This window comes from Acipenser ruthenus, chromosome 35 (assembly GCF_902713425.1).
Source record: "Acipenser ruthenus chromosome 35, fAciRut3.2 maternal haplotype, whole genome shotgun sequence".
Taxonomy (NCBI): domain Eukaryota; kingdom Metazoa; phylum Chordata; class Actinopteri; order Acipenseriformes; family Acipenseridae; genus Acipenser; species Acipenser ruthenus.
In genome coordinates, this window is record NC_081223.1 from 1,054,298 (window position 1) to 1,082,037 (window position 27,740).

Genomic DNA, 27,740 nt, shown 5'->3' on the forward strand with positions numbered 1-27,740 from the left:
TTCAGTTAAGTCAGAATAAGTTTCCTTTTTCTATTGTATTGCATAAACTAGTTTTATTTTGTGTATTGTTTTACTTTAGACTTTGGGAGCATGTTATATAATTTGTTTGTATTTGCAATTTAAAGCCATAAAGTGTGTGGTATTTAATTTGAGCAGTACACTTTAAAGTGGTGGGAGTTCCCTACCTAGTGACTCTATAGTACTGTGTCGTCTGGTTTATTTATATGCTACAGCAGTGGTGAAATACAGCCTATTTTTGCTTTAGGTGAAGGCATCGCCATAACTAGTAATTAAGCCTACTCAATAGAGCCACAAACACCATTGCTTAACTTGCTGGTGTTGTTAGCGGTCAGGGGTTACATGTGGCAACGAAGCCGAATTGTGTTTTAGCCAGGCACCCCAGATAGCCAATTGTTACACTATTATCACTTTCTATTGCTTTAAGAATGCACATTAAATGATTGTTGCATTAAAATATACAAGAACCAGTACATGCTGTAGACTGTATTTTATATTGCAAAATGAAGAATAAGGCACCACACTTGCGCACACACACACACACAAACTCAAACAAAGAGCGATCTAGAATTTAGAGCAATGTTAGCCTCTTATATTCAAAGTCTATATGACTGCATACTATTTAGAATTGTGTGCATCCAAATAAAATTTAAATTGCCTACTAAGCAATAATTGCAATATGTGTTCCAAAATTGACACAGTTATCACAATTGTGATAACGCTTCATTTATAATAACCAGTGCGCTTAAATTTCACGATAACTGCTTGGAAGCCGTAAAGTTGCTCGCAACTCTAGTTTAGGATTGCTATTACAAGGGGGGTGAACACTTATCGAACCAAGCTATTTCAGCTTTTATTTTATAAATATTCTACACATTTCTAGAATATTATTTTTACTTGGAAGTTGTGGGGTAGGCTGTGTAGTTATTTTAATGCATTTTAATTCCAGGCTATAAGGCAACAAAAGGTGATCATTTTGAAAGGGGGTGCAGAATTTCTATAGGCACTGTAAATGTATGCATGTTTGCAAAAAGAAATACAGAAGGATCCAGAAAAAAGGGATGTTGCATGCATGGACTTTCTACAGTTACATTTTATCTGTATGTGTGGGCGATTAATAACCTATAAAATAAAGCACATAATACCATAAAAGATTAAAAGGATAAACTAACAACTATTAAACAAAACTCGAGACTAGAACATAGATTATATATACATACATAAATACCATTCTGTAATGAATATACAGTATAAACTGAAACCAGAGTGTTTCCTTTATTGCAGATAACATAAATAAAACTTTAAATGAGTCTGTTTCCCAAACTGTAACATCAAAAAAAGTGATGACATATATCATATTATACATGTATTTATTTTGATGGCCCTGGAATAATTATGAAAAGCTATAAAAACATTCTATACCTGTTCCTAACAGATTCATTTGTATAACTTTTGTATTATTTAGTACTGAATTGTTTTATTTTGTTACATTTTGTACTTGTTACAAATGGAGAAAAATAGTATTTTTATTTATTATTTGTTTATTTAGCAGACGCGTTTATCCAAGGTGACTTATAGAGACTAGGGTGTGTGAACTATGCATCAGCTGCAGAGTCACTTACAACTACGTCTCACCCGAAAGACGGAGCACAAGGAGGTTAAGTGACTTGCTCAGGGTCACACAATGAGACAGTGGCTGAGGTGGGATTTGAACCGGGGACCTCCTGGTTACAAGCCCCTTTCTTTAACCACACTTGCCTCTTAATAACACTTAATTGCTTTTTAAAACCCTTGACTCATAATACCGATTTAAAACGTTCCTTCTACCATTTTGTCTCCTCAGCTCTTTGTACCCAACTTGATTTTTTTCTTCCTAATTTTGTTAATTTTTACAGATGTGTTTTTTTTTTCATTCGTGGACAACAAGCCTCAGACCAGCACTGACATTTTATTTTACTTTCTGTTCCCTATTTCTCTTCTCTTCTGCTGAAACAGACCGCTCAAAAAGAGGGGGTCTTAGCAATATAAATGTAGTTTAGCTGAACTCATCTGTTTCAGTTAATAAATTGCTTGACACCGATATTACTCGCCTACAAAAATAAAATAAACAGGCCTACAAATTGAAATAACGAGCCGATCACCAACACTTGTTGCCTAGACAAAAGGTAAACCCAATAAGGGAACACTTTATTTTAAGCACTATATATTAGGTATTTATTATGTACTTATTTGTGTCCAATTAGCACATAATACATCATGTATAGCCTCCTAATAAGGGTTTGTGAGGTGCTTATTATTCTTATTTTCAAACATGCCTTACTAACAGGTTACTGAACATTAATAAAGGATTTGCATGCCTTAGACTGAAGTGAAGACTGTTCTTGGCCATATTAGGTCCTACTAGCTGCTTGTATATGATTAATACCTTGATAATAAAGCAGCAAAACAGTGGACCATGCATGGATAGCACTCTATCCCAGAGCTGGACTGTTCCCAATAAAGAGCTTATTAGGAGGATATTGGACTCGTAAAGTGTTTTGCAGCTTAAAACATGTAACACATTGCTATATTATTATTTTCCCAGTAAAACATACAATCTTAAATTGGAAATATTTTTTTTCCAAAAAAGGTCAGACACATTCTGCATTCCTAAACATACAGCACATACAGCTGTTGCAATGTATAATGTATCCTTTTTTTCTAAGGGCAAATAACATTGGTCATTTAAACAAAGTACTATTTATTTTTTTCAGTATTAGCATTACAGAAATGGGGATTTTAAATGTGATCTCTAACAGGATTTTCAGCTTTAACATCATAAACTAACATTAACAGTTAGGGCCCTATGAATTGTTTTATTATTTTTTTTATTAGTTTTTACAATTAAAAAACATGTAATTAGGTTGATTTAATTGAACTTATGTACACAGCAGGCGCAGCGAACAACACAAAACCGTAAATCTACAGGTATATATATATATATATATATTTTTTTTTTCATTCGGTGTCTGCATTGGCGTAAGTCATGTTTTTATTGAATTATATTGAAAAATATTAATTTTAAAAATGGGGTGTGTAAGAAATTTTCTTTTTTCCACTCCAAGCAAAAAATAAATGTTTCTTTGTATTAGTCATCAGTTATCATGGTACACAAATATGGAATATGCAGTTAACAGATTCCCATATCAAACCACTATTACAAAGATGCAATAAATAAATACAAAATAAGCATTGGTGATTGTTGTAAAATGCTGGACTATTGTATTGTAATAAAAAACCCTTTCCTAGGTAGGGTAGTGAGTAGTAAAGGCACGACAGCGTCTGTAACTTTTATAAGCCCCGCCCCTTTCGATTGATTTATGACCCTAAGCCCCGCCCCTTCACACCTTTTGATTGATTTATGACCCTAAGCCCCGCCCCTTTAACACCTTTTGATTGATTTGTGACCTTCCACGCCCCTGAGTGATTTATGGCCCTTAAGCTCCTCCCCTTTTCCCCACGCTTTGATTGATTTATGATCCTTATGCCCCTCCCCTTTTCCCCACGCTTTGATTGATTTATGACCCTTAAGCCCCTCCCCTTTTCCCACGCTTTGAGTGATTTATGGCTCTAAAGCCTCGCCCCTTATTCCCACGCTTTGAGTGATTTATGGCTCTAAAGCCTCGCCCCTTTTTCCCACACTTTGAGTGATTTATGGCTCTAAAGCCTCGCCCCTTTTTCCCACGCTTTGAGTGATTTATGACCCGTCCCTTTTTACCGGACATCCGTCAAAAATAGCCCTCCCTAAAAATGGTGTCTGTTGTACCCTTATTTTATAGACTATTACAAAGAAAAGACAGAAAGAAAGAAGAGAAAGCAAGTTGTATTGTAGTGCATTGTTTTTTGACTATGTTCGGGACCCTCTATAACAATAACCAGGGGTTATCACCATACAGAGAGCCCCTAAACATTTTTGACTATGTTCAAGACCCTCTATAACAATAACCAGGGGTTATCACCATACAGAGAGCCCCTAAACATTTTTGACTATGTTCGGGACCCTCTATAACAATAACCAGGGGTTATCACCATACAGAGAGCCCCTAAACATTTTTGACTATGTTCAAGACCCTCTATAACAATAACCAGGGGTTATCACCATACAGAGAGTCCATAAACATTGCAAAGCATCTCATAATCAGTATATTATACACATATAACACTGAAAATTAACCCATAACAGCAAGGCTCAAATGCGCTGGGGCCCTACATTTCGGTTGGATTTCCAGGCCGTGGTAGGTAGCTGTGTCAATTCCATAATAAACATGTATCCATCTAATAGTTGATTTTAATATTACAACATGTTCCAAAAAACGATTTAAAGTTGTCTTTGAATCCAATAAAGGTTAGCACAGGCTGAATTGTAAAGGTTTTAGGGTATTTTAGGAGCCTACCCATAATGCCCTGTATTTGCATACTGGTTTCTATTACAGAGAACTCTAAAAAACGATTTAAAATGTATTTTAAACGTTGATAGATGTTACCAATAGGTTCTGTGTATTATTGTGATTATTTTAAAACCATACACGGCGTGGTTAGGTACAAGAATAATCTTTTTCTGTTAAAAAATGTTTAAATGTGGCATTATTAAGCAAGCCGTCTACTGCCATCTGCTGGTCGAATTGAATATTGCAGTGGCTAAACCCAGGATATGTGAGCATCGGTTTCTAATTATTTTCAAAAATAAATATTGTATAAAAAACGTGTTTGATAGTAAAAACTAATGTTTTTATATAAATAAAAGTATTTTCGATAGTCTCACCGCGCCTACATCAGTGGACTGTAAAAAAAAAAAAAGACGCGAGGCCATCTTTTTCTGTTAAACTGTATCAATGCAGCAGGATTAAGCAAGCCGTCTACTGCCATCTGCTGGTCGAATTGAATATTGCAGTGGCTGCACCCAGGATATGTGAGCATCGGTTTCTAATTATTTTCAAAAATAAATATTGTATGAAAGGCGTATTTGAAAGCGAAAACTAATGTTTTTATATAAATAAAAGTATTTGATAGTTTCACTGCGCCTACATCTTTGAGTGTAAAAAAGACGCGAGGCCATGTCTAATTGATCGTTCTGTGTACTGTATTCAAATGGGGTAGACAGATCTTTGAAAAAAACAGATAATCAATAGAGTGAAGGTAGGGGTAATGGCTAATCTAATTATGCCTCCTTCAGGTAACAGTATTTAAACCCTGCACGGTGCCGATCCCGTAAAACCTTATTTTGGATAAAACTCTACTCCCTGCCTGACTGACTGCTGATCTGCGTTGGAAAATATCGTATGCTTTGGACTCTCTAAAATAATGGATTACTTCGACAGCAAATTAGGTATGTGCATTTATTTTAAAATTGTTTTCAAAGGTGCCTGTTTAAAATGTAATACCGTTTTGTCGTCTGATGTTTAAAAAATGTGGTGGTTACTTTAGTACTCGTTTTGTCTGTTATTTTAGACGTTGCTAGATGTTACCAATAGGTTCTGTGTATTATTGTGCTTATTTTAAAACCATGCATGACGTGTTTAGGTTAGGGAATAATATTTATTCTGTTAAAAAAAAAAAAAAAAAATTAAAAAAAATGCTGCATTATTAAGCAAGCCGTCTACTGCCATCTGCTGGTCGAATTGAATATTGCAGTGGCGGCGACCTGGATATGTGTAACGTTCTCTAAAAAACGATTTAAAAATGTATTTTAGACTTTGATTGATGTTACCAATAGGTTCTGTGTATTATTGTGCTTATTTTAAAACCATGCATGACGTGTTTAGGTTAGGGAATAATATTTATTCTGTTAAACTGTATAATGGATTACTTTGACAGCAAATTAGGTATGTGCATTTATTTTTAAATTGTTTCAAAGGTGATTTAGACTTTGATTGATGTTACCACAATATCCTCCATGATGGTCACAGTGTATTAGCAGTCTTTATTCATTTGGAGAGTTTCAATTTACACTTCTTACATATGTTTCAATATTGTGAACATTTTAAATCCTATATACTTTATTTATTTTTATTTTAGCGCTGTTCTTATAACGCAATCACCCTCAGATTTCACAGCTGTATCGTGTGATCTCCTACCCGGTTCTCTCTGTACAGCACCCCCAAGATTATGAAATATTTTCAGAAATTATCAGCAATATTAGTAAGTCTTTTTATTTATTTATTTATTTTTTCTGGCCCTTTTAACTTATTTATTTATTTATTTATTTTATTTATTTATTTATTTTTACAGCTAAATGTTCCTCTGACGCTTCAGCAGTCGACGAATCATTCCATTTCCTGGCCGATAACATATGTAGCCCCAGTCAGGAACGTCTTGTAGTGGCTGAGTTAGAGGCTTTAGTAGATACTAATATCAGTAAGTGTTTTTTTTTCCTCTCAGAGTTTTAATGTCTCTGTGTGTATATGTGTGTATATATATATATATATATATATATATATATATATATATAAACGCTGCTCTTCTCTAATACAATTTCTTTTTAAAACTATAGATGCCGCACCTCTTTCAAAGCCTGTCAAAGATGTACAATTAAACCCTTCAGATCCTGATAAAGTCTGGACTTTGGAAGACTTTGTTGTCAACAAACCAGGCCCCCCCATTAAGGGTAAATTGAGTGCTAAGAAGCCTCCAGCACGCCCTAAAAAAGACTCTCATGGATCAGCGGTCACCCCTAAAGATCGATTTATAAATCCCCCGGCAAAATCTCATGGTACGTATATTAATATTTATTTATTTATTTATTTATTTATTTATTTATTTATTAAAGTGCACATCTCAATAAGTCTCTTTGTTTTTATCTTATACAGCCCCACAAAGGAAAAAGTCTTGTAGACCCGGAGCAGTTGGAGCACCCCCAACACTGCCCAGTTCCTCCAAGTTCTGTAAAATCCCTGCATCCCCTGGTGATGCAGGGGTCAAGAGAAAACTAATTACCGACAGTCCTAAGAAGACTCCTACACATCCTAAAGAAACCATACACGGAACGATAGAAACCCCTACAACCCATTTCAACTCTTCTAGAGATACCTCTCACGGTACGTATATTAAGACCTCTTTATTTATTTATTTATTTATTTTTTAAAAGCGGAGGGTTTTTTTGCCAACTCTACAAGCCTGTATGTCTTTCTCTTATTCAGCCCCACAAAAGAAGAGAGGACGTACCCTCCGATACTCTTGCGCATCCCCTGTTTTACCTGGAAGCTCTAAGATCTACAAAACCGCTGAAAGGACATTAATCATTGATGACCCCCGTCTGAAGAAGGTCTCTGTAGCTACCCAGACTGATACACCGCCGTTCCTTGTCTCAGATAATCTTAACCGTCTCAGCCTTATCTTACAACTCCTAGAAGGTAACATTGAACAACTTATACCTGTGTTAAGATCATTAAAAAACATGTCTGATAAAAAATGACTAAAAAAGATAGAATGAAGAGGGACAATGCTGCCGATGTTCATACCCTGCTTAATGCTAAAAAGACTACTGTTAATACCTCTCTAAGACCTGTTCTAGATGATGCGTCTAATTTAGATCTTAGCAATAGTTTGGTAACTGATTTAAATTGCCCTCCTTGTAATCTTGAAGATATAACACAACTGGTTTCTGAAACGTGTGCAAACATTCCATTACCTGATTTGGATGAAGAAACTCCCCCATGTACTCCTATTACTGTAAAAGTTGAAAGCTCTGTAGTTAATCCTTTGTATGATCTAGAGTGTTTGGATGCTGCTTTAGCAAAATTGTCTGCTGCATGCACTGTCGATAATGAAAGACCTGGTACTTCAAAATTGTCTGACCCCTGCACTGTCGATAATGAAAGACCTGGTACTTCAAAATTGTCTGACCCCTGCACTGTCGATAATGAAAGACCTGGTACTTCGGGTATGTCAAGGCCTGGTACTCTACCGATCCAAGGAGGTGGTCTTATAAGAGATGCGGACTCTGATAGTAGTCAGGAATCTTTTTCTTCTATTGATAGCGCTAGTATGAACTCTTCAGAAGAGTCATCTGTTGAAAACACTGAGAATGGGTTACAGATTATTCAACGCCCTCGCTTTAATAACACAGAGTTGAGGTACAGGTTTAATTTCAGACGGCTGTATGATCTTGGTTCTTATGGTGAAATGTTTGTGGTAATGCATGAGGTTTTAGAAAGTATGATAGCCTCAATTAGGGAAACCCTGAAACCTGACGACGTTGTACACCTAGAGTTAAGAGCTGATTCGCTGGATATCCCGGTATTTCTAAACATGACTGGTGCTACTCTGTCTATTGATGAATTTCTCCTCCATATTGAATCCCTGCTGCAAAGTCATAGTTCAATTCTGGCTGATGAGACCCTGATGCTTGTAGTGAATGTTATCCGGTGCCCCCGAGGCGGTGGAGTGCGGCGCGGTTTATCAGCCATTATGAACAGCGATATCATTAAAAAGAAAGCCCTACATCTCATCATCTGTTATAACAAAGACGATCAGCTGTGCTTTTCTTACTGTTTAGCAGGTTTGATGCTTCCTAAAGATGATAGAACGCATAGTGCATGTATGGTTGAGGGGTTAAATTGCAAGAAGCAGTGGGTTTGACTAAAGATCAGATGGTTTCATTTGCAGACATTTCTAAATTTGAACAGCTTCTTGAAGTTAAAATCGTAGTGGTTTACAGATGTCCTGAAACAGATACTTTTGCAAGATACGAAACAACCCCCCAGCTTAAAGCAAAAACGGTGTTTCTGTTTTTTCATGACCAGCATTATTACGGCATTGTAAATTTGAAGGCTTTTCTGGGTGCCCGTTACTTGTGTAAGCACTGCTACACTGTCTATAGCAACAAAGCAGGCCATCAATGTGAGGGCTATTGCAATGTTTGCTTTCAAGACTCCTGTGTTCCGGATCCTCAGGGGTAAGTTAAATGTGATGAGTGTCATAGAAATTGTCGTTCACAATCTTGTTATGATTCTCATAAGGCTGCTTGGACCCCTTCCACTGTTACTTTAGATCTGATGTTTTCACATTGTGATACCTTGAAATTGTGTGAATCTTGTTGTAGGTTAGTCACTATCAATCCTGATAAACCAAAAAAGCATCTGTGTTTAGCAGCGCAGTGTAGGACATGTAAGGTCCCGCTGGACCCTGATTCCCCACATAAATGCTTCATATCCCCTCTCAGGGTCCCTGAAGTGTCTACGAATTATGTCTTCTATGATTTTGAATGTAGACAGGAGGACGGTGTTCATGTACCCAATTATCTGCATTGCATCCATTTGGATGGCGTCGAATGGTCTTGGGATGGAGAGGATTGTGTGAAGGCCTTCTTTCAGAGATACCGTAATTACAGATATAAAGACTATACTTTTATAGCGCATAACTCAAAAGGTTATGATGGTTATCTGCTCATGAATCATCTAGTACACAATGCCATCACCCCCCAGATTATATCTCAGGGGAGCAAGCTGATGTGTTTCATTGACAAAACTTTCAATATGCGGTATATTGATTCTTTGAACTTTTTACCTATGCGACTGAGCGCATAGGTATTCACCAGATGATGGCTAAAGACCGTGAGGACTTTTATGCATGGTATGCAACTGTTAAGGATGGCGTGTTTGATTTCAAAAAGGAGATGGTGTTTTACTGTAAGAACGATGTCGAGATTTTAAAAGAAGCGTGTATTCGTTTCAAAACAGAAGTTTACAAAGTAGGCGAGATTGACCCCTTCCAATGCACTACAATCGCCTCCTTGTGCATGGCTATGTACAGGACCAAATTTCTGCCTCAGAACACAATAGGTATTGTACCCGCTGATAATTATGCAAAGCAGCAGAAGAGTTTTTCAAATGCTTCAATACAGTGGCTGTTGTATATTGCTGAAACTGAAAATATATACATTCAGCACGCTTTGAACGATGGTGAGAAGCAGTTTGGGAGATATTTTGTGGATGGTTACGCGGTTGTAGAGGGTGTTCCTACAGCCTATGAATTTGCAGGCTGTTTCTACCATGGCTGCGCCGTGTGTTACGACTCTAATGACAGCCATCCTTTAACTAAGGAATCGTGCGGGACGATGTTCCAGCATTTTAACGCGAAGGTTAAGATGCTGAAAAAGGTCTATGGTCTAGATGTACGGGTGATATGGGAACATGAATGGAATGCTTTAAAAAAGCAGGATCCGTCGGTTCAGACTTTTGTGAGTAAATATGAGGGTCCAGAACGCCTTAATCCTCGCGAATCCTTATTCGGAGGCCGTACGAATGCTATCACGATGCATTATGTAGCTGAAGAAAACGAGAGGATAGAGTACTACGATTTCACAAGTTTGTACCCCTTTGTCAACAAGACCAAGACGTATCCCATAGAACACCCCACCATAATTTATCACGACTTTGAGGATTTGAGTAATTACTTTGGTCTGTTTAAATTAACAGTGCTGCCCCCTAGGGGTCTGTATTTTCCGGTGCTCCCCTCTAGAATCTGTGGTAAACTGATGTTCACCCTTTGTCGCACTTGTACAGAGACACTAAATCAGACAGAATCGTGCACCCATGATGAGGCTGAAAGATCCTTAACAGGAATCTGGTGTTCTGTGGAGGTGTTCAAAGCCCTTGAGAAGGGTTATACGGTGACTAAAATCCATGAAATTTGGCATTTCCCTCAGACTTCTGATACTCTGTTTACAGGGTATATCAATGCCCATCTGAAGGGTAAGCAAGAGAGTTCTGGGTACCCATCTCAATGCGTTGATGACCAGAGCAAAGAGAAGTACATCAGCGATTACCTTCTCAAAGAAGGTATAGCCCTAGACCCCGAGAACATTACAGTGAACCCTGCCAAAAGACAGATTTCCAAACTGTTTCTCAACAGTCTTTGGGGGAAGTTCGGGCAGAAAACAAACCCTTTATCCACGACGTTGGTTAGAAACCCTGCAGAATTTTTTCAGTATGTGTTTTCAAAACGCTATAAGGTTTCCCATTTTTTCTTTGTCGGTGAAAACGTGGCCCAAGTGCAGTGGCGCTACGCTTCTGACTCGTACACACCCCCTGGTAATGTAAACATCTTTATTGCGGCCTTTACAACCGCATACGCTCGTTTAGAACTGTATGACCTGATGGATCGCCTACAGAGAAGGTGCCTTTACCATGACACCGACTCTGTAATCTTTGTGAGCAAACCAGGAGATTGGAACCCTCCGCTAGGTGATTATCTAGGGGAATTGACCAGTGAGCTTAAACCGGGTGATTACATTACAGAATTTGTTTCAGGGGGTCCTAAAACATACGGCTATAAAACAAAGGACGGCAAAACATGTCTGAAAATTAAGGGCATAACCCTTAATTACGAAAACTCCAAAACTATTAATCTCTCATCTCTGAAAGATTTGGTTCAGAATTTCGTGAGTCCTGATCGAGACACCCCTCCTGAAAAAATCTTGATCGAAGGGACCCAAATTCACAGAAATAAAAAAGAGTTTCAGCTAGAAAATAGACCACACAGGAAAACTTTTCAGATTGTGTACAATAAGAGAGTATTGAAGTCTGACTACAACACATTGCCCTATGGATACTGAAGGAGGTTTCGATGTACGTCTTTCCATCCCTTTTGCAGCGATCATATCGGGACCCTCTAGTTCAGGGAAAAGTTTTTTTGTGAAAAATCTTTTAGAAAACTCTTCACAGGTTCTGTCGCAAATTCCTGAGAATATAATATACTGTTATAGTTGCTGGCAAAAATTATACGATGAATTAGCTTGTAAATTTCCCAATTTAAAATTTGTTGAAGGTATACCCGCCTCTCTCTGTGATGATTCCTTACTCCCCCCTAACAAAGTCAATTTAATCATTATTGACGATTTGATGGAGGTAGCTAGTGAAAATGATGAAATACAGAAAGCCTTTACAAAATACACGCACCATAGGAATTTATGTATATTATATCTAGTACAAAATTTGTTTTTTCAGGGTAAAATGAGTCGTACCATAAACTTAAATGCTAATTACATGTTTCTTTTTAAAAATCCCAGAGACAAGCTGCAGATTAACACCCTAGCGAGACAGATGTACCCGCGAAACTCTAATTTCTTTTTAGAAGCTTTTGAAGATGCGACAAAACAACCGTACGGTTATCTCTTGGTAGATTTAAAAGCACAGACCCCTGAAGATTATCGGTTACGAACAGGTTTGTTCCAACCTGATTGGCCTGCTACCTATATTATGAAAAAACCTAAGGCTAAGAGGTTATAAAGGGTTGTAGATACTTAAAAAGATTATTTTATCAACAGCAGACAACATGTCGGCTAGAATAAAAAGAAACCTCCCCCTCTTAAAAAGGTTAGTCAGCGGCTCTTCTCCCCAGAGAAGAATCGTTTTACAAGAGGCCTCTGATGATCTTATCAAATCTATTGTTGAAATAGCCATAAACACTTTAAGGGGGAATATTCCTTTGACCAAAGCCCAATTAAAAAGACTTAAAAAAGAAAAGGACGTAATAAAGAAGTTATGTAATAAGAAACAACCTCTAAAAAAGAAGAGAAAACCAAAAAGGAGGTTTTATAGGTTCTTTGTTAGGCATTGCCATCCCTTTTTTATCAGATCTTTTAACAGCAAGACGTTAAAAGTATGGAGTATGCTCAGAAAATGTACCTCGTACCCCAACAACAGATTGACAGACTACGACAAGGCCCCTCCACTTCTCCTGAACCTATTAGAAAAGCAGTGGAAAGCCGTCTTGATAACTATATGAAAAGTGTGTTACTGAGAACTGATATTAGCGATTATGAAAAAATTAAACTATATACTGCTTTTTTACAAAGGTATCTGACCTTGATTAAACAGGATGAAAAAAAAACTAATACTTTAACACTGTTAACCCCTCCTAATGGTGCTGTCACTGATAATACAACTGGGCCCCAGGCATCTCCTCAAGATGGACAGAGTACTGCTCAAGAGAAAGTTTCTCAGATAGAGGATTATGTTATGAGAAGCGTCCCTCACAGATCCAAGAGGAATGCTGAATTTATTTTACAGGCCATGATCCAGAACTCTAGTACTACTTCGTGGAACGATCAAGGAGAGTTTATTTTACGGGGTAATGTGGTGAGAGGAACCCATATGGTTGATTTAATTAAAACAGTTACCGGGGTCAGTAATGTTACAGATCGTAGGGCCCCAGCAGGTTGGGATGAATTCCTAGAGGGTCTAGCATGCATAAATATCCCTAATTCTGTGATCCCTAATACCCAGACCCGCAGCTGTGTGCAGGCCTTTAAAATTAACCCTCTTAAGAGCTCCAGAAGGAGGAAAAAGAGACAAAATGACTGGGAAGACTATTAATTTGTAAATCTTTTTTTCTTGTGTATTTTCAATGTTTGCTTTTTATGTACATATGCATGTGTCAAATATACTTGTTGATTTTTTAAATGACTACATTCAATAAAAAATATATTGTTTAAGGATTTATTGTCTCAAACAGCATTTTTATTTAACAATTGAAACATTTGTTTTTAAAAGCCTGGCAGGAGTTTACACACTGCACACACGCATCGTCACACATATATTTTGATTTAGAGGGATATATTTTTTGAATGAAATTGTAGACCATATAATCGTTTTTATCAACATTTTCACTATATAGTTTCAGGATTTCACGGTAGGCAAGACCTTTAGAACGATGATATAAGAAAAAAACACAATGATGTCCACATGTAGCGGTCTTTGGTCCTTGCAGCTGTTGGTTGTTGAATACAGTCTGTGTAGAGTTTTTGAATAAAAATTCCATAATAGTTTTAGGAAAATATCCGAAATCCGGGGAGTAACCGTATGAGTCAAAAAATTCACCGTTCCCATCTTTTAAATAAAGGCCCAGCCAATGTTCCCCTGGGTAATTCTGAGGATGAGTGTTCACGATGATCAAAGCAGGATTTTTTTTAATTTTACCCTTAGGCAGTTGGTCACATGCTAAAACCCCATAAAAACTCTTTTGTGTAAAAGGGTTACTAGTTAGTATTGAGGTAAGTTGTAAAGTATTCATGGTCACGTTAAATGACTCAATTTCATTTAATCAGTAATCAAAGAGAACAGCTCTTTGTTGGGAGACCTCTATGACGTTCTCAAACACAGCATAGATGATTAGGTTTACAGTGTCCGGCAGCGGAACAGAAAAGCGCATTTCAAGGCGCATGTTTCCTGTTTTAACTAGAGAAAAGTGATCCCCTGCTTCTTGGTCGGGGGTTAAATCAAAAGCATAAAGGGTGTACCCCCTAGAGTAATCGGAATGATCGATAATCAGAGGTTTGTCTTTCAGATGTCTTCCAGTGGCCTGTATTAAACTATAATACTCCCTAACAGAGTTGTGCGTATTCGCATAGTTGGGTTGAAAAGGTTTTGAGGGTATTTGCTCTCCATCAACATACAATGCTATAAAGTTGGCATCAAAATGTTTAAAGTTAAAAGGATTTTTTACATAATCACCGCTAAAGGCATCGTTATCTGTTAAACCTATGACTACAAATTTAGGCAGTTGCCCCAGAAACATGTTTTCTTGATTACTAACTCTGAGTCCTCTAGGAATGCTATAAACCTTGACAGCGACCCTTTCAATAGGATATTTAGCATTTGAAGTCATCAAGGCCTGAGCATGTCCTATTTTCACATCCGGAGACACTTTAACTTTCTTGACATAAAGAGAGGCTTCTAAAAGGTGAAGTTTATACTGGTTTGCATCGCCTGCCATTAAACAAAACCTATCACTAGCCCTAATCATTTTAATTTTTACATCAAGGCCGTTTAACATGAGTTTTTCTTGAAAAAAAATATCAGAATGTAGAGGGCCTAAAAGTTCAAATATGTGACTTCTTCGGGTATAAACACCTCTTTGTCTTAAGCCTTCGTTTGCCCCTGCAGGATCTCCAACATCCATATTGCCAGCAGTGTCTTTAAAATACATCCCAGCCGAAAATTGAGATTCCAAGGTTTCCTTACCATAATTGAGCAAGACTTCTATAAGACTTCTATAAGGATATGTGCTACTACTCTGGCTAATTAATCTTTCGCCTAAGTAAACGTCTACTTGTGAGAAAATTGTAGCTATATGATAGTTGATAATGCTTACAGGGCTATTGACATCTAGATCAGTGTTATCAGCTTTTGTGATTTTACAAGCAAGTCTTAAAAGAGTGTTATTTAAGTCCAGATAATCCTCCCCGTTTCCTGCAATATAAAATTCAAGAGGGACGGTGTCCGAAAGGGCTGAGAGCGGTGGTATTTCAACATAAAGGCTTTTATCTATACTTGTCTGGGTGTAAGGTACGGTGAATAAATCCAGTTCAGATTTTACACATTCTTGAGATAAATGATGAACTAGAGCCATGTTTTAAAAGATGTTTCTAGTTTTCTTTTTACGACGAGCCTTCGTTTTTTTAACAGACCTCTTCCTCCGCGATCTGCTGCTTAATGCTTTAGAAAGTGCTCGTCTAGCCCTTTTACGGGATCGGCTTCGAGCTCCTGGAGGACTGGGGCGTTTTTTTCTATAGCCTCTTGACATCACCATTAACCCCGACCCTGATTGGGGCTCCTCATGGTTGTGAGTAGCGTAGGATGTTATCACGTTCGACACCACGTCCTTCACAATATTTTTAGCCGCTGACTTTAAATGAGGTTTAGCTATATCAAAACCCCTCCTAAGTAAAGGCATAGCTTTTCTAAAAAGCCCTCTAAATATACCCCCGATCCCTGCCCCGTACATTACCGGAGCCCCAGTAAACCCTGGCATCCCATTTCCAGCTTGATTTTTATAATATTGTATATAGGGGTTAGAATCTCCATAGACCCTCATTTTCATATTCTTTTCAATTATATATAAAGAGACTGTTTAACAGGTCTGAAGTGGACCTTCACTATGACCTTCCCAAAACGAAATGGAACAAGACTGTTTTGATCCGTCTTAAGTTGCAAAGTTATAGTGTCAAAACAATTCTTACTGACAGCTACATAATGAGGTCTGTCATAAGTTATTGTTACTATTTCATTGGGGGATCCATTAATAGGAACACATCTTAGAAGGGGGACGTAGCTATCCCCCACTGCTTGATGGGTTATTATATCGGTGTATACATACAAAGTGTAAAATCCTGCTCTAATGTCTGCAGGATAAAACCCCCTCTTATAAGCTTTCTCAGCGGCGGCTTCATAGAACCCCAAGATCCTTCCTAATTGACCCTCTGTATACAGGTACAATTTGGCATCTCCATGTATATAAACTTTTCTTTCTACAGATTTGTATAATAATTCTATGTCTATCATTCTATCTCGAAAAGCATTATTCATAGCGTTGATTAATTCCTTTACAGAATCATAATAATCGGCGGCTATTTTAAATACTGTTTTAACATGCGTATCTATACTACGGGTAAAAAATCTATTCTCCGCATCACTTATATTTTCCCACGTATAAGGGTATTGGATCTCTGCTAATCCAACTTCCCATTTTCCTTGTAGATTCACAGGTTTTGATAACCGTATAGTAAAATCGGCTATAGTGTTCTTCGGAAATATATCCTTTGAGGCGTTACTGGGTAGAGTCACATAAAAGGAGGTTTGATCCATCTTGTCAGTAGCCACAGTGTAATGAAATCTACAATGATGGAGTCCCCTTAATATTCTGCAGCTGCTTGGCCTCGATCCAGCTGTTAAATTTGTCCGGCCAACCCTGCCACTTTATAAGACAATACTTTTTACCTTTTTCTTTTTTCTTGGCTAAGATTTTCTCTACCGTAAACAGTCTATCTTCCGTCCCTTTTATCTTCTGTAATTCAAGCTCGTAGAAGGTCCCATTTATTTCCTCTCCGTCATAATCCTTCAGCCTGTATACAGGGGGTTTCCTAGGCAATCGTTCGTATATATTAAAAATCTCATCCGTGTATGTCTGCTCATAACCTTTTATAAAGGGGGCCCTTAATTTTGATACTCTAACAGCATCCCCAATCTGAAACTTGATTTTAGGTGGTTTGTACGGGAATTCCTGAGTATATAGATTCTTAAAAACTTTAAAGGAATTGTTTTCATTAACTTCTGAAGGTTTCATTTTAATACTTCTATGGTAAGAATTATTATAAGAGCGAACCAATTCTTTTAGCTTATCTAAATACTTATGAGTGTTGAAGGCTGTAAAATATTTCCACATTTTAGTCTTTAGAGTCCTATTATACCTTTCAACAACAGAGGCTTTTAATTCATTACCGGTGGTAAAGTGTGCAATACTATATTTTTTTAACAAGTTTTGAAAGGACTTGTTTAAAAATTCTTTACCTTTATCAGTTTGCAATTTTTTGGGTGAACGACCACTTTCAAGGATTTTCTTGAAAGCCTTTGTCACACACCCAGCTGTTTTGTTTTTTAGCGGTTGAACCCATGCAAATTTGGATAAAACATCTATGCATGTTAACATAAACTTGTTGCGGTTATTTTTCTTTGACAGACTAGACATATCTACTAAATCAGCCTGCCATTGATCGTCAATATTAGATACAAATACGCGGTTTCTTTTAAAGTTTATTCTAGAGGGTTTATGTAGGGTGTAAGTGTCTTGTTCAGATAACCATTCAGCTATATCCTTATCATTAACCCTACACCCCTCCTCCCTAAGAACTCTCTGTAGAGACTGTCGGCCTCCAAACCCTCCAGGATTTGAAACATCATAGTAAATTCGTTTCATTTGCTGAAGAGTCATCCCTTCAGAAAAAAAGTCAAACAAATGCGGTGATTGTAAAGTACAAAAGGGTTTATTCACTCAGTATACAGATTAACAATTATAATTGGATACTTTAAACGACGCATAAACAGGCGACATTGCCTTTCATAGTAATGCATTAAACAAGATACAGTATCTTTTACAGCTCTAGAGATATCCGGGGGTTCTGTAGGAAGAGCGTGAGACAACGGTGTAAAGACAGGTTCGGTTGGAATCTCCGGCTCCGTAGGAGGGGTGGTAGGTAGACTCTGGTTCGGCAGATCGTAAGAAGGTAGAAAACACACTTTTTCAGATACACACCATTGCCACGGCGCCTCGGGATCTTCAGCATCCCTATTCTCTGGAACGTAATCAAAATCAAACCACTCGTCGCAAGAGCTGTCTGAAATATAGCCAAATGCTGCGGATTCCATGCTGACGGTTCTTCTCTTTTAAGCAGTATGAACCTTAAATAAGAAACTCATTTTTTATTAGAACCCTGAAACAAGCCACTCCCATAGATAGCGTCATACCCTACAACATGTCCAAACATGCCTGCGCTCTACCCGCTCTCTGCAATGAGGCCGTGGGGGGTCAAAGTCCTCAAACAGCTAACATTTTTCTAAATTACATTTTCATACGTTATTTTATAAACAACCATAAATGGCAATTTTGTTTTCAAAAAATACAAAAACAGACTTAAGATCTAACGGGTGAGCAATCCCTCGCAGGTTCAAATCCTGTCGATTCCTGTAATTGTAACATTTTTTTAAAAATATATATTTAGCATTACAATACAACTTGCTTTCTCTTCTTTCTTTCTGTCTTTTCTTTGTAATAGTCTATAACATAAGGGTACAACAGACGCCATTTTTAGGGAGGGCTATTTTTGACGGATGTCCGGTAAAAAGGGACGGGTCATAAATCACTCAAAAGCGTGGGAAAAAGGGGGTGAGGCTTTAGAGCCATAAATCACTCAAAGCGTGGGAAAAAGGGGCGAGGCTTTAGAGCCATAAATCACTCAAAGTGTGGGAAAAATGGGAGGGGCTTAAGGGTCATAAATCACTCAAAGCGTGGGGAAAAGGGGAGGGGCTTAAGGGCCATAAATCACTCAAAGTGTGGGAAAAATGGGAGGGGCTTAAGGGTCATAAATCACTCAGATGCGTGGAAAGGTGCGGGGCTTAAGGTCATAAATCAACCAATAGGGGCGGGGCTTAGGGTCATAAATCAATCAAAAGGCGTGAAAGGGGCGGGGCTTTGAAAATCAATCAAAAGGGGCGGGGCTTAGAAAAGTGACAGGTGCTGTCGTACCATTACTACTAGCAAAAATCAATAGCAAGCTGTAGAAACGAATAGCAAGCTGGAAAAAATGAATAGCAAACTGGAGTAGCAAACTGCAGGCTGGAATATCGAGCTGCGAACCGCTTGTTAACTTCACTAACGTAAATCACAAGCACTTGGATAAGCCAGTGGAAGGTCGAGAATAAGAGCCAATCATAACGCATTCTGTTTGACCAATGAAAATACGGGTAGAGCTCGCGTTCCTATTTTCCTCGTGGCCAATCAGAAGGCAGACGGCTCTGTGTGTGTCCGGGATATCCATGTGAGCGAAATGTCGCGATATCCGTGACGTGTGGTGCTGACTGAAAATATAAATAAAAATGATCTGATCTTAAATGAAAAGAAAGACAAGTATCTTGCTGTTTGGTTCTGAGAAAATCATACAAAAAACTAGTTCAAATTTCTCTCTTGTAATACCTCAGCATTGGAGAGAGCCGACACTTTTAAATATCTAGGGGTTTATATTGACACAACTCTTCAATTTGATAAACCCATTAAAGATGTATGTAGTAAAATTGGAAGGAAGCTTGGAGGATTGTGTGGTCAGCGCCACTGTGTAAGCTTTACAGCAAGGTTTAAATGAGTTACTTGTGTTCCCTATTCTAGACTATAATGATGTGATGTGCGGGTCTGCTAGTGAGGAATCGCTGAAGAAGATCGATACAATGTGTAACAGGATGTGTATCTGTGTGCTCCCGTGTACTCCGCTAGCGCATCACTGCAGCGCGTATTCTACATTAAACTTGCGATCGCCTGCTAACACAAGGAATTATCACTGGAATCGGATTCTCTTTAAAGGGGCACACAACACATTACCAGTTTATTTAAACAGCTTGTTTCTGAGTTTACCTGTAAATACAGCCTATCGTAATGTCTGAGACACACAATACTTTAATATACCGTCTGGAAAAAGTGCTGCGGGAAGAAAGTCTTTCGTTTTGTTCTGCTGCTACAGACTGGAAGCTGTTACCCGCAGGACTGAGACCTGACATCTCCGGTGGGAATTAAAAAAAAAGAAACTGTTGTTCTAGTGCTTAAACAGGCTTGTGTGTGTGCTGTGTAAATCTGAGGTGTACTTTGTGTATTGTCTTGTCATTATGCGTTTATATTATTTTTATTTTTGAAACCTGTAACCTGCTGCTGTTATTTCTAGCACGCCTTTGTAAACGAGCTACTTGTAGCTCACATGGCCTTCCTAAATAAAGAATTAAAAATAAAATAAATAAATAATAAGAGCGCGTCGCGTTTACGGTTATAACCGCACTGAAATATACTGGCTTTAAAACAAGAAAAGACAACCGATGTAGCTGCGCAGCAGAGACAAGAGAACGAGGCAAGCGCGTTTATTGTTTGGAAAGTAACTGTAATGTTATTACTGCCATTAAAAGCTAAACGCGTTATATTACCTCGTTATTGACTAAAGTAATATTATTACAGTAAGGCGTTACTAAAGTAACGAGATGCCGTTCAAACCGTCATCACAAACATACGTGTAACAGAACATTCCTTAATTTTACATATTATAGATTTGGGCTAAAACACAAAGTCAGACTCTTCAGCCCTGATATTAAACAGTTGTTAATATCAGTTGTTTAATTCCTAATCTTAACATTGTAATATTTGTTGGGGGATTTAGAAACAGTTCCATAGAATATCTGATTCGGCAGTTTCTGCTCCCCCTGCTTGTCTAAACCTGCTTTAGTCCCAAACCCCGCCTCTCAGAGCTTTACACAACTCCAGGAAATCAGCGCAGTGAAGTTTCGTTGCTTGTGAAATCGTCAGTCTCTCTGTCTCACTGCAGCAGAAATGGCAGAAGCGAATATTCTGGTAGCGCATGACCAGTTTAGCTGTCCAGTGTGTCTGGAGATATTGAAGGACCCAGTCACTATTCCATGTGGACACAGTTACTGTATGGGGTGTATTAAGAACTGCTGGGATCAGACTGATCATACAGGTCTCTACAGCTGCCCCCAGTGCAGAAAGACCTTTACCCCAAGGCCTGTTCTGGGCAGAAACATCATGCTGGCTGAAATTGCTGGAGAATTCAAGAGGAGAAGGCTCAATCCTCCTCCTGCTCAAAGTTATGCTGGACCTGGAGATGTGTCGTGTGATTTCTGCACTGGGAGAAAGTTCAAAGCTGTGAAATCCTGTTTGACGTGCCTGGCCTCTTACTGTGAAACACACGTCAAGCCACACTATGAGGGGGCTGCTTTCAAGAGGCACAAGCTGATCAATGCAATTGGAAATCTGGAGCAGAAGCTTTGTGCAGAACACCAGAAGGTTTTGGAGGTCTTCTGTAGAACCGATCAGACGTGTATTTGCTTGTTGTGTACACAAGATGAACACAAGAGTCATGATACAGTCTCAGCTGAGAAAGAAAGGAGTGTGAAACAGGTAAGGCTTTGAACCATTTCCTTGTAGCTATCCTAGAAGATAAGAATTCCCAGGGATATTTAACATGTCTGTTTACTAGGTTATACAGTTTCACATTAGATCAGATTTTAATTGTATATTAATATCTATTTAAAGAGTTTAAATTTTTTAGTTTTTTAATTGCTCTATCTAAACTATGATGTGCTACAATGTATTTCAGGGTGTAACAGGGGTGTTGTTACGGGTGTGGCTATCGCTGATTGACAGGAAAGACACAGGAGGTTTTCTTTGATACAAAAATACAAAACATTCAAAACAAAACACTGCTCGAAAACAACTAGAAAATAAAAGATGATCAAACAAGAAAGGAAGTCCCGCTCCAGGAACAGTCTCCCTGACACCTCCTCTCTAGACTTGGGTGGGATTAAAATCCCCTAAACTTGTTCCCTATTCCTTCCAGTGCTAGCGATCCTGGTTAACTCACACAGTGATCCGAGATACATTTTTCCTCTTGTGTTTTCCTCACCCTGGTTAACACACGCAGTCGTGAGGATCCTACAGCAACACTCTCCTTCCCAGACAGTCTGTATCCCTGCTTGTAGAACCAAGAAACTGGCTTTTCAGACCCTTTTTAAAGGCATGTGGCCAGGGCTAAGAGATCATCAATTAATCAATTAACACCTGGCCACATTCCATACCTGGATTTGCATATACCCTGCCATATCTAGCACAATCTTGATTATCAATAACATTATTTACAATCAAACAAAATCACACTATTTACACGTGCAGGACCTCAGCCCTGCCTCACAGGGTAAGAAGGATTTGTTCAGCTGTTTTGTGGTGCATTGGAATTTGTAGAGTAAAATTAGCATGATTTATATTCCTTGTGTTTTTTTATATGTATCTTGCAACTTAATTAAATCATAGATCAGTTTCATTGTTGAAGATATTTTAGTTTATTTGGTAAAACTGTTTAAAAATAGCATTCCCAGCAATGCCAAGCACCTAATTAAAAAATTATAAAAAAAATAAAAACAAGATTAATATGATATTCAATATACAAGATTAATGTGATATACAATATACAAGATTAATGTGATATACAATATACAAGATTAATATGATATACAATATACAAGATTAATATGATATTCAATATAGAAGATTAATATGGTATACAATATACAAGATTAATATGATATTCAATATACAAGATTAATATGGTATACAATATACAAGATTAATATGATATTCAATATTCACAGGGCTTCTGTTTTTCGGTGTTTATTAATTTCATTAAACCAAGAGCCAGCCATGCTTGTGTTTGTAGTGATGTGCTGGAAATATGATCCGCTCTTGGAGAATTGGTGCTGCAGCCGGAGGACGGAGCGAGCTTCACCCAGTGCTGCCTCTATGATGCAGGGTCTCTTTAATATATTGTAACAATGATTGCAGCACAGTGATTATATCTTCTTAATAAACTAATACATCACATTTTAAACAAGACTTTAATAATTGTGTTTTGATATATAGTAAACAAAACCCATGCCTTTAAAAGTGACACATACGCATCTATCTGCACTGGCAGAGCTGCTGTGCCTGTGCCTTTAAAAGTGCCACATACGCATCTATCTGCACTGGCAGAGCTGCTGTGCCCGTGCCTTTAAAAGTGACACATATGCATCTATCTGCACTGGCAGAGCTGCTGTGGCCATGCCATGCCATTCTTGAAAGTCTGCCCGCAGTGTGAGATGTGTTTTCACCACAATTTGCAATTCTGTTTTAAATTCCACGAGTGTTCCTCCCTATTGAACTGTAATATAGCTTTAAATCCCACGAGCAAGAACAACCCTCCGTTTCTAATTGTAATCTCATTTTAAATCTCACCAGCGTGTGCAATCCTCCAATAGAAATGTAGGAAAAAAGTTTATTTTATTACATTTTTTCACATGGAAAGGGGTGAAGTCAATGTGAATTGAGTAACTGTTTACAGTGTTTTTCCGTTGTTTATTTGGTTATATACTGATTTCATTGTTTTGTATCAAGGCTGTTTTATCTGTGTTTATCGATTAAAACCAGAAATCAGAAGCCCTAAATATCCATTAAAGAGAAAGCTGCTTCAGTTTCCAAGGTTCTTGACAAAACAAACAAGTAACACATGCTAGATCAGCCATCATTCACTGTTACTAGAATGAAACAGTGCCATCTAGTGGACAGCTACTGTGTCCTTTTGTATTGCTGGCAGCTGTGCACTAGATGGTGTTGTATCTTACTACTATACACACATGTTGTCTGATCTAGCCTGTGCTGCAGATGTCTATGGCGTGCAACTAGAACTGAAGATCAAATTATATTTGAGAACCACTCAGAATTAAAGCAAACATTGTAAAGAGGTAAGGGGACAAGAAAACATAAAATATATTTAAACTAAATTGATTCTGTCAGTTTCAATAGCATACTTAAACAGGCCTGTGTTGGGTGTGACAGGATATCACTCAATGCCCCATCAGAAATGTCACTGTGTCACTGCGTTTCTACACAGAAGCAGCTGGGAGAGACACAGACAGAAATACAACAGAGAATCCAGGAGAGACTGAAAGAAATTGAGGAGCTGAAACAGGCTGTGGAGTCACTGAAAGTGGGTATTGACAAGAGGGGGGTATTATTATTATTATTATTATTATTATTATTATTATTATTATTATTATTATTATTATTATTAACAGATTGACTGGAACACATCTACAGAATTTTACTGTCTATGCCTGATGTGTTTTTTATATCAATTCTAACCATGTCTCTTCTACTGTGTTCTTTCACTCAGAGATCTGCATGCATAGAAATAAAGGAAAGTGAGAAGATCTTTACTGAGCTGATCCGATCCATTGAGAAGATCCACACTGAGGTTATTGAGCTGATTGGAGCTAACGAGAAGGCTGCAGCGAATCAGGCTGAAGGACGCATGAAGAAACTGGAGCAGGAGATTGCTGAGCTAAGGAGGAGAAACGCTGAGCTGAAAAAGCATTCAGAGACAGAGGATCACATCCATTTTCTAAAGGTAACATCACTGCTTGTTAGAAAATCTCAAGTCCATAACTGGGACGGTTTCAGACAGACCTCTTCAATTGAATGAATCCTTGCTTTTCCCCAGGAATGTTTTGGACCCCATTCTGTTTCACTGAAAACTCCTTTTCTCCACTTTCCTGTTGTAGAATTTCCAGTCTCTCTGTGCCCCTCCTGAAGCTGGAGACTTACCCAGCATTACTGTCAATACAGACATCTCTTTTGGGGCTGTGAGGAAAGCTGTATCTGAACTTAAAGACCATATTGAGGACTTCTGCAAGGGGGAATTAGTCAAAATAACCACAACAGGTTGGTGTGAAATTGATTCCTTTGGTAGAGATTTCTCAAATAGACCGTGGCTTGAGGAGGGACAGGACTTGCAAGACATTAATAAAGACCTCTTGCAGATTGCTGGCTACATAAATAATGTAGTATTGAGAAGGGAGGAGGCAGCATGGAGGAGGAAGGAGTGAGGAGGTAGCAGGGAGGAGGGAGAAGGGAGCAATGAGCACGGAGCATGGGAGAGGGAGCATGGAGGGAGAAGGGAGAATTAAGCAGGAAGCATTGAGGAGAGTGTGGAAGAGAGGAGGGAGCATGAATGAGAGATCAGGGAGGAGACAGGAAGGAGGCAACAGGGATGAGGGAGCAGAGAGAAGGGAGCATGAAGACTGGAAGTGACAGCATGGAGTAGGGAGCATGAACGAGTGAGCAAGGAGGAGGGAGCACATAAGTGGGAGGAGGCAACATGGAGGAGGGAGCAGGGAGGAGGGAGCAGGGAGTGATGAAGCAGACTGGAGGGAGAAGGGTGCATGCAGGAGGGAGCAGGGAGGTGGTAGGAGGGAGAATGGAGGATGGAACGGACTGATGAAGCAGAGAGGAGAAAGTGATGCGAGGATGGAGCAGACAATGACTGTTGTATGTTTGATGCACAAGGGTGTCCTAATATGGACACTGTACTGTTGGGTAAAGATATGTGATTGAGAGGAAGGAACACAAGACTCCAGTGCAGTGGCAGACGTGTTCACATTGACTTTGGCTGCTGCACCGATACGGAAGGAATACATATTCATTGTAATCATGAACATATTAAAGTACGGATTTTTACATCCTGAAATGCCGTGAATAAGCCTTGTTTCTTTTCAGATTGCTGTTTGGAGTCTTGTGTGTGTGTTGTGTATTAATCCACATGTTTCAATTCTATTTCTCTCTTTTTTCTGCCCAGTGAATGAAGTTGCAGTTTACAGTCTGCAGGCTCCAGAGCCAAGGAACAGAGCTGAGTTTTTAAAATGTAAGTCTGTTTTCACTGAAACATTTGATTGAAAGATGTGTCACTCCATTGTGAGAAGAGCTAACACTACAGAACAGAGGGGTGGAGCTTGAGGGCAGCAATTATTATTATTTATTAGTAATTGTGAAGCCATTAATCTACACTCCTCTCTATCAAGTATTGGTTCAGATGAATACATGCAGAATGACTGGGGGAGGGGCATTTGTTGCCTGTTTTTCCACTCAGACCTTTCTCTCCCTAAATATCTTGGTATCCCTGAATAGATAATCATCCCATCTTTTAATACATGTACAATGCATGTGAAACCAGTTGTGGGGTAAAATGAACAGCTATCCCTCCCACTCATCCTGTGCTGGTAGTAAATGTATATTGCAGTATCACTGCACTTGTGGGATGGATTGCTCATTAAAATATTAGACAGATATTTGAAGAGTGGATGATATTCTATTGAAGATATTTAGTAAGCAAGGGGTCTGAGTGGGTAAAATGGCAACACATACCCTGTAGGAACATTAAGTGAACTGTAATTGTATGCAGAGCTGCCCTTGATTAGATCCAATTGAAGAAGTTTGATAAGATCGAGGAATTATAATGAATAAAACAATCAAGAGGGTTTAAAGATAGCTTCCAATGTACCCGCATGGACCTCTCAGAACTACATTTCCCATCATCCTCCTGCTCACATATGTAATTGAGATGGGGTTACCAGTGAGCAGGAGGATGATGGGAAATGTAGTTCTGAGGGGTCCATGATGGTCCGCGGGAAGCCATCTTGAGGCAGGGAATGCAATTTAAAAGTTTAAAAAAGTGGTCAAAATGTATTAAAAAATAGTAATTATAACAATACACACACCTTCCATAAACAGGATGTGAGGATGCAGCAGACAATGACTGTTGATCTTCTCAGTGATTTGACTTTTCTATCCTTCCTCTTCAATCAGATTCCTGTCAGCTCACACTGGACCCCAACACAGCAGATAGAAACCTCTGTCTGTCTGAAGGGAACAGAAAGGTGACATGGAGGAGAGAGACCCAGAGATATCCTCATCACCTAGAGAGATTTGACTACTGGGAGCAAGTGCTTTGCAGAGATGGTTTGACTGGGACTCGCTGTTACTGGGAGATTGAGAGGAGTGGGGGAGGGGCTTCTATAGGAGTCACATATAAAGGAATCAGCAGGAAAGGATGGAATCGTTCCTGTCTCCTTGGATTCAATGACAAGTCCTGGAGTTTGGAATGCTCTGGTTCCAGTTACACTGCCTGGCACAATAACAATCACACTGCAATAACTGCCCCGCACTCCCCCAGAATAGGAGTGTATCTGGACTTTAATGCCGGCACGCTGTCCTTTTATGGCGTCTCTGACACAATGACCCTCCTGCACAGATTCCAAACGACATTCACTGAGCCGCTCTATCCTGGGTTTAGGCTTCATTGTTATGATTCCCCTGTAACAATCTGCCAGCTGAACTAGACTGTTTTGTGTTGTAAGAAACCCTTTGTATTGAACTCCCTGTCTGTCCTCTACACTCCTCGGGCGAAGGGAATGTTCAATCTGACACAACTTTGGATGAAAGTTAGGGGGTAAAACGGCGCCACCTACAGAGCGAAACGAGGTGAATTATTTGGTTTTAGCAACGAATGGATTTCATACGAAATAACTGTATTTAATTTCTTTAAGATTTATTATGTTTTATATATATTTTACAAAATGGCATCCAATAGTTAGTGCTGTAACAGTTTTTAAAAAAGTGAACTTAAGTTTGCTTTATTGTGTGTGTGTTTTTATTCTTTGATTTCCATAAAATGTTTAATATTTCAGATTTTAGTAATGTGATTTAATAAAATAAATAAAAAAATTGATTAACTGACTTTCTTATTTATTAATACTCATTAACACTCATTA

General features: G+C 38.5%; 1 protein-coding gene across 1 annotated transcript; it reads left to right on the top strand.

Annotated features, from left to right (window-relative positions):
* The first annotated feature begins 20,860 nt into the window (after nucleotides 1–20,860).
* LOC131696846 (tripartite motif-containing protein 16-like) lies at nucleotides 20,861–27,720 on the top strand. The gene is made up of 6 exons (XM_059007624.1): nucleotides 20,861–21,501; nucleotides 24,026–24,121; nucleotides 24,308–24,541; nucleotides 24,696–24,855; nucleotides 25,769–25,834; nucleotides 26,776–27,720. The coding sequence occupies exons 1-6, from the start codon at nucleotides 20,914–20,916 to the stop codon at nucleotides 27,306–27,308; spliced, it is 1,677 nt and encodes a 558-aa protein (XP_058863607.1). The 5' UTR covers nucleotides 20,861–20,913; the 3' UTR covers nucleotides 27,309–27,720.
* The last annotated feature ends 20 nt before the right edge of the window (nucleotides 27,721–27,740 follow it).

What these genes read in the sequence shown, in the direction of transcription:
- LOC131696846 (XM_059007624.1), top strand. Translation starts at nt 20,914, where the DNA reads ATGGCAGAAGCGAATATTCTGGTAGCGCATGACCAGTTTAGCTGTCCA. An exon ending in AGGCTGTGGAGTCACTGAAA is followed by an intron (nt 24,122 to 24,307) that starts GTGGGTATTGAC and finishes TCTTTCACTCAG; the next exon opens with AGATCTGCATGCATAGAAAT. An exon ending in AGTCAAAATAACCACAACAG is followed by an intron (nt 24,856 to 25,768) that starts GTTGGTGTGAAA and finishes TTTTCTGCCCAG; the next exon opens with TGAATGAAGTTGCAGTTTAC.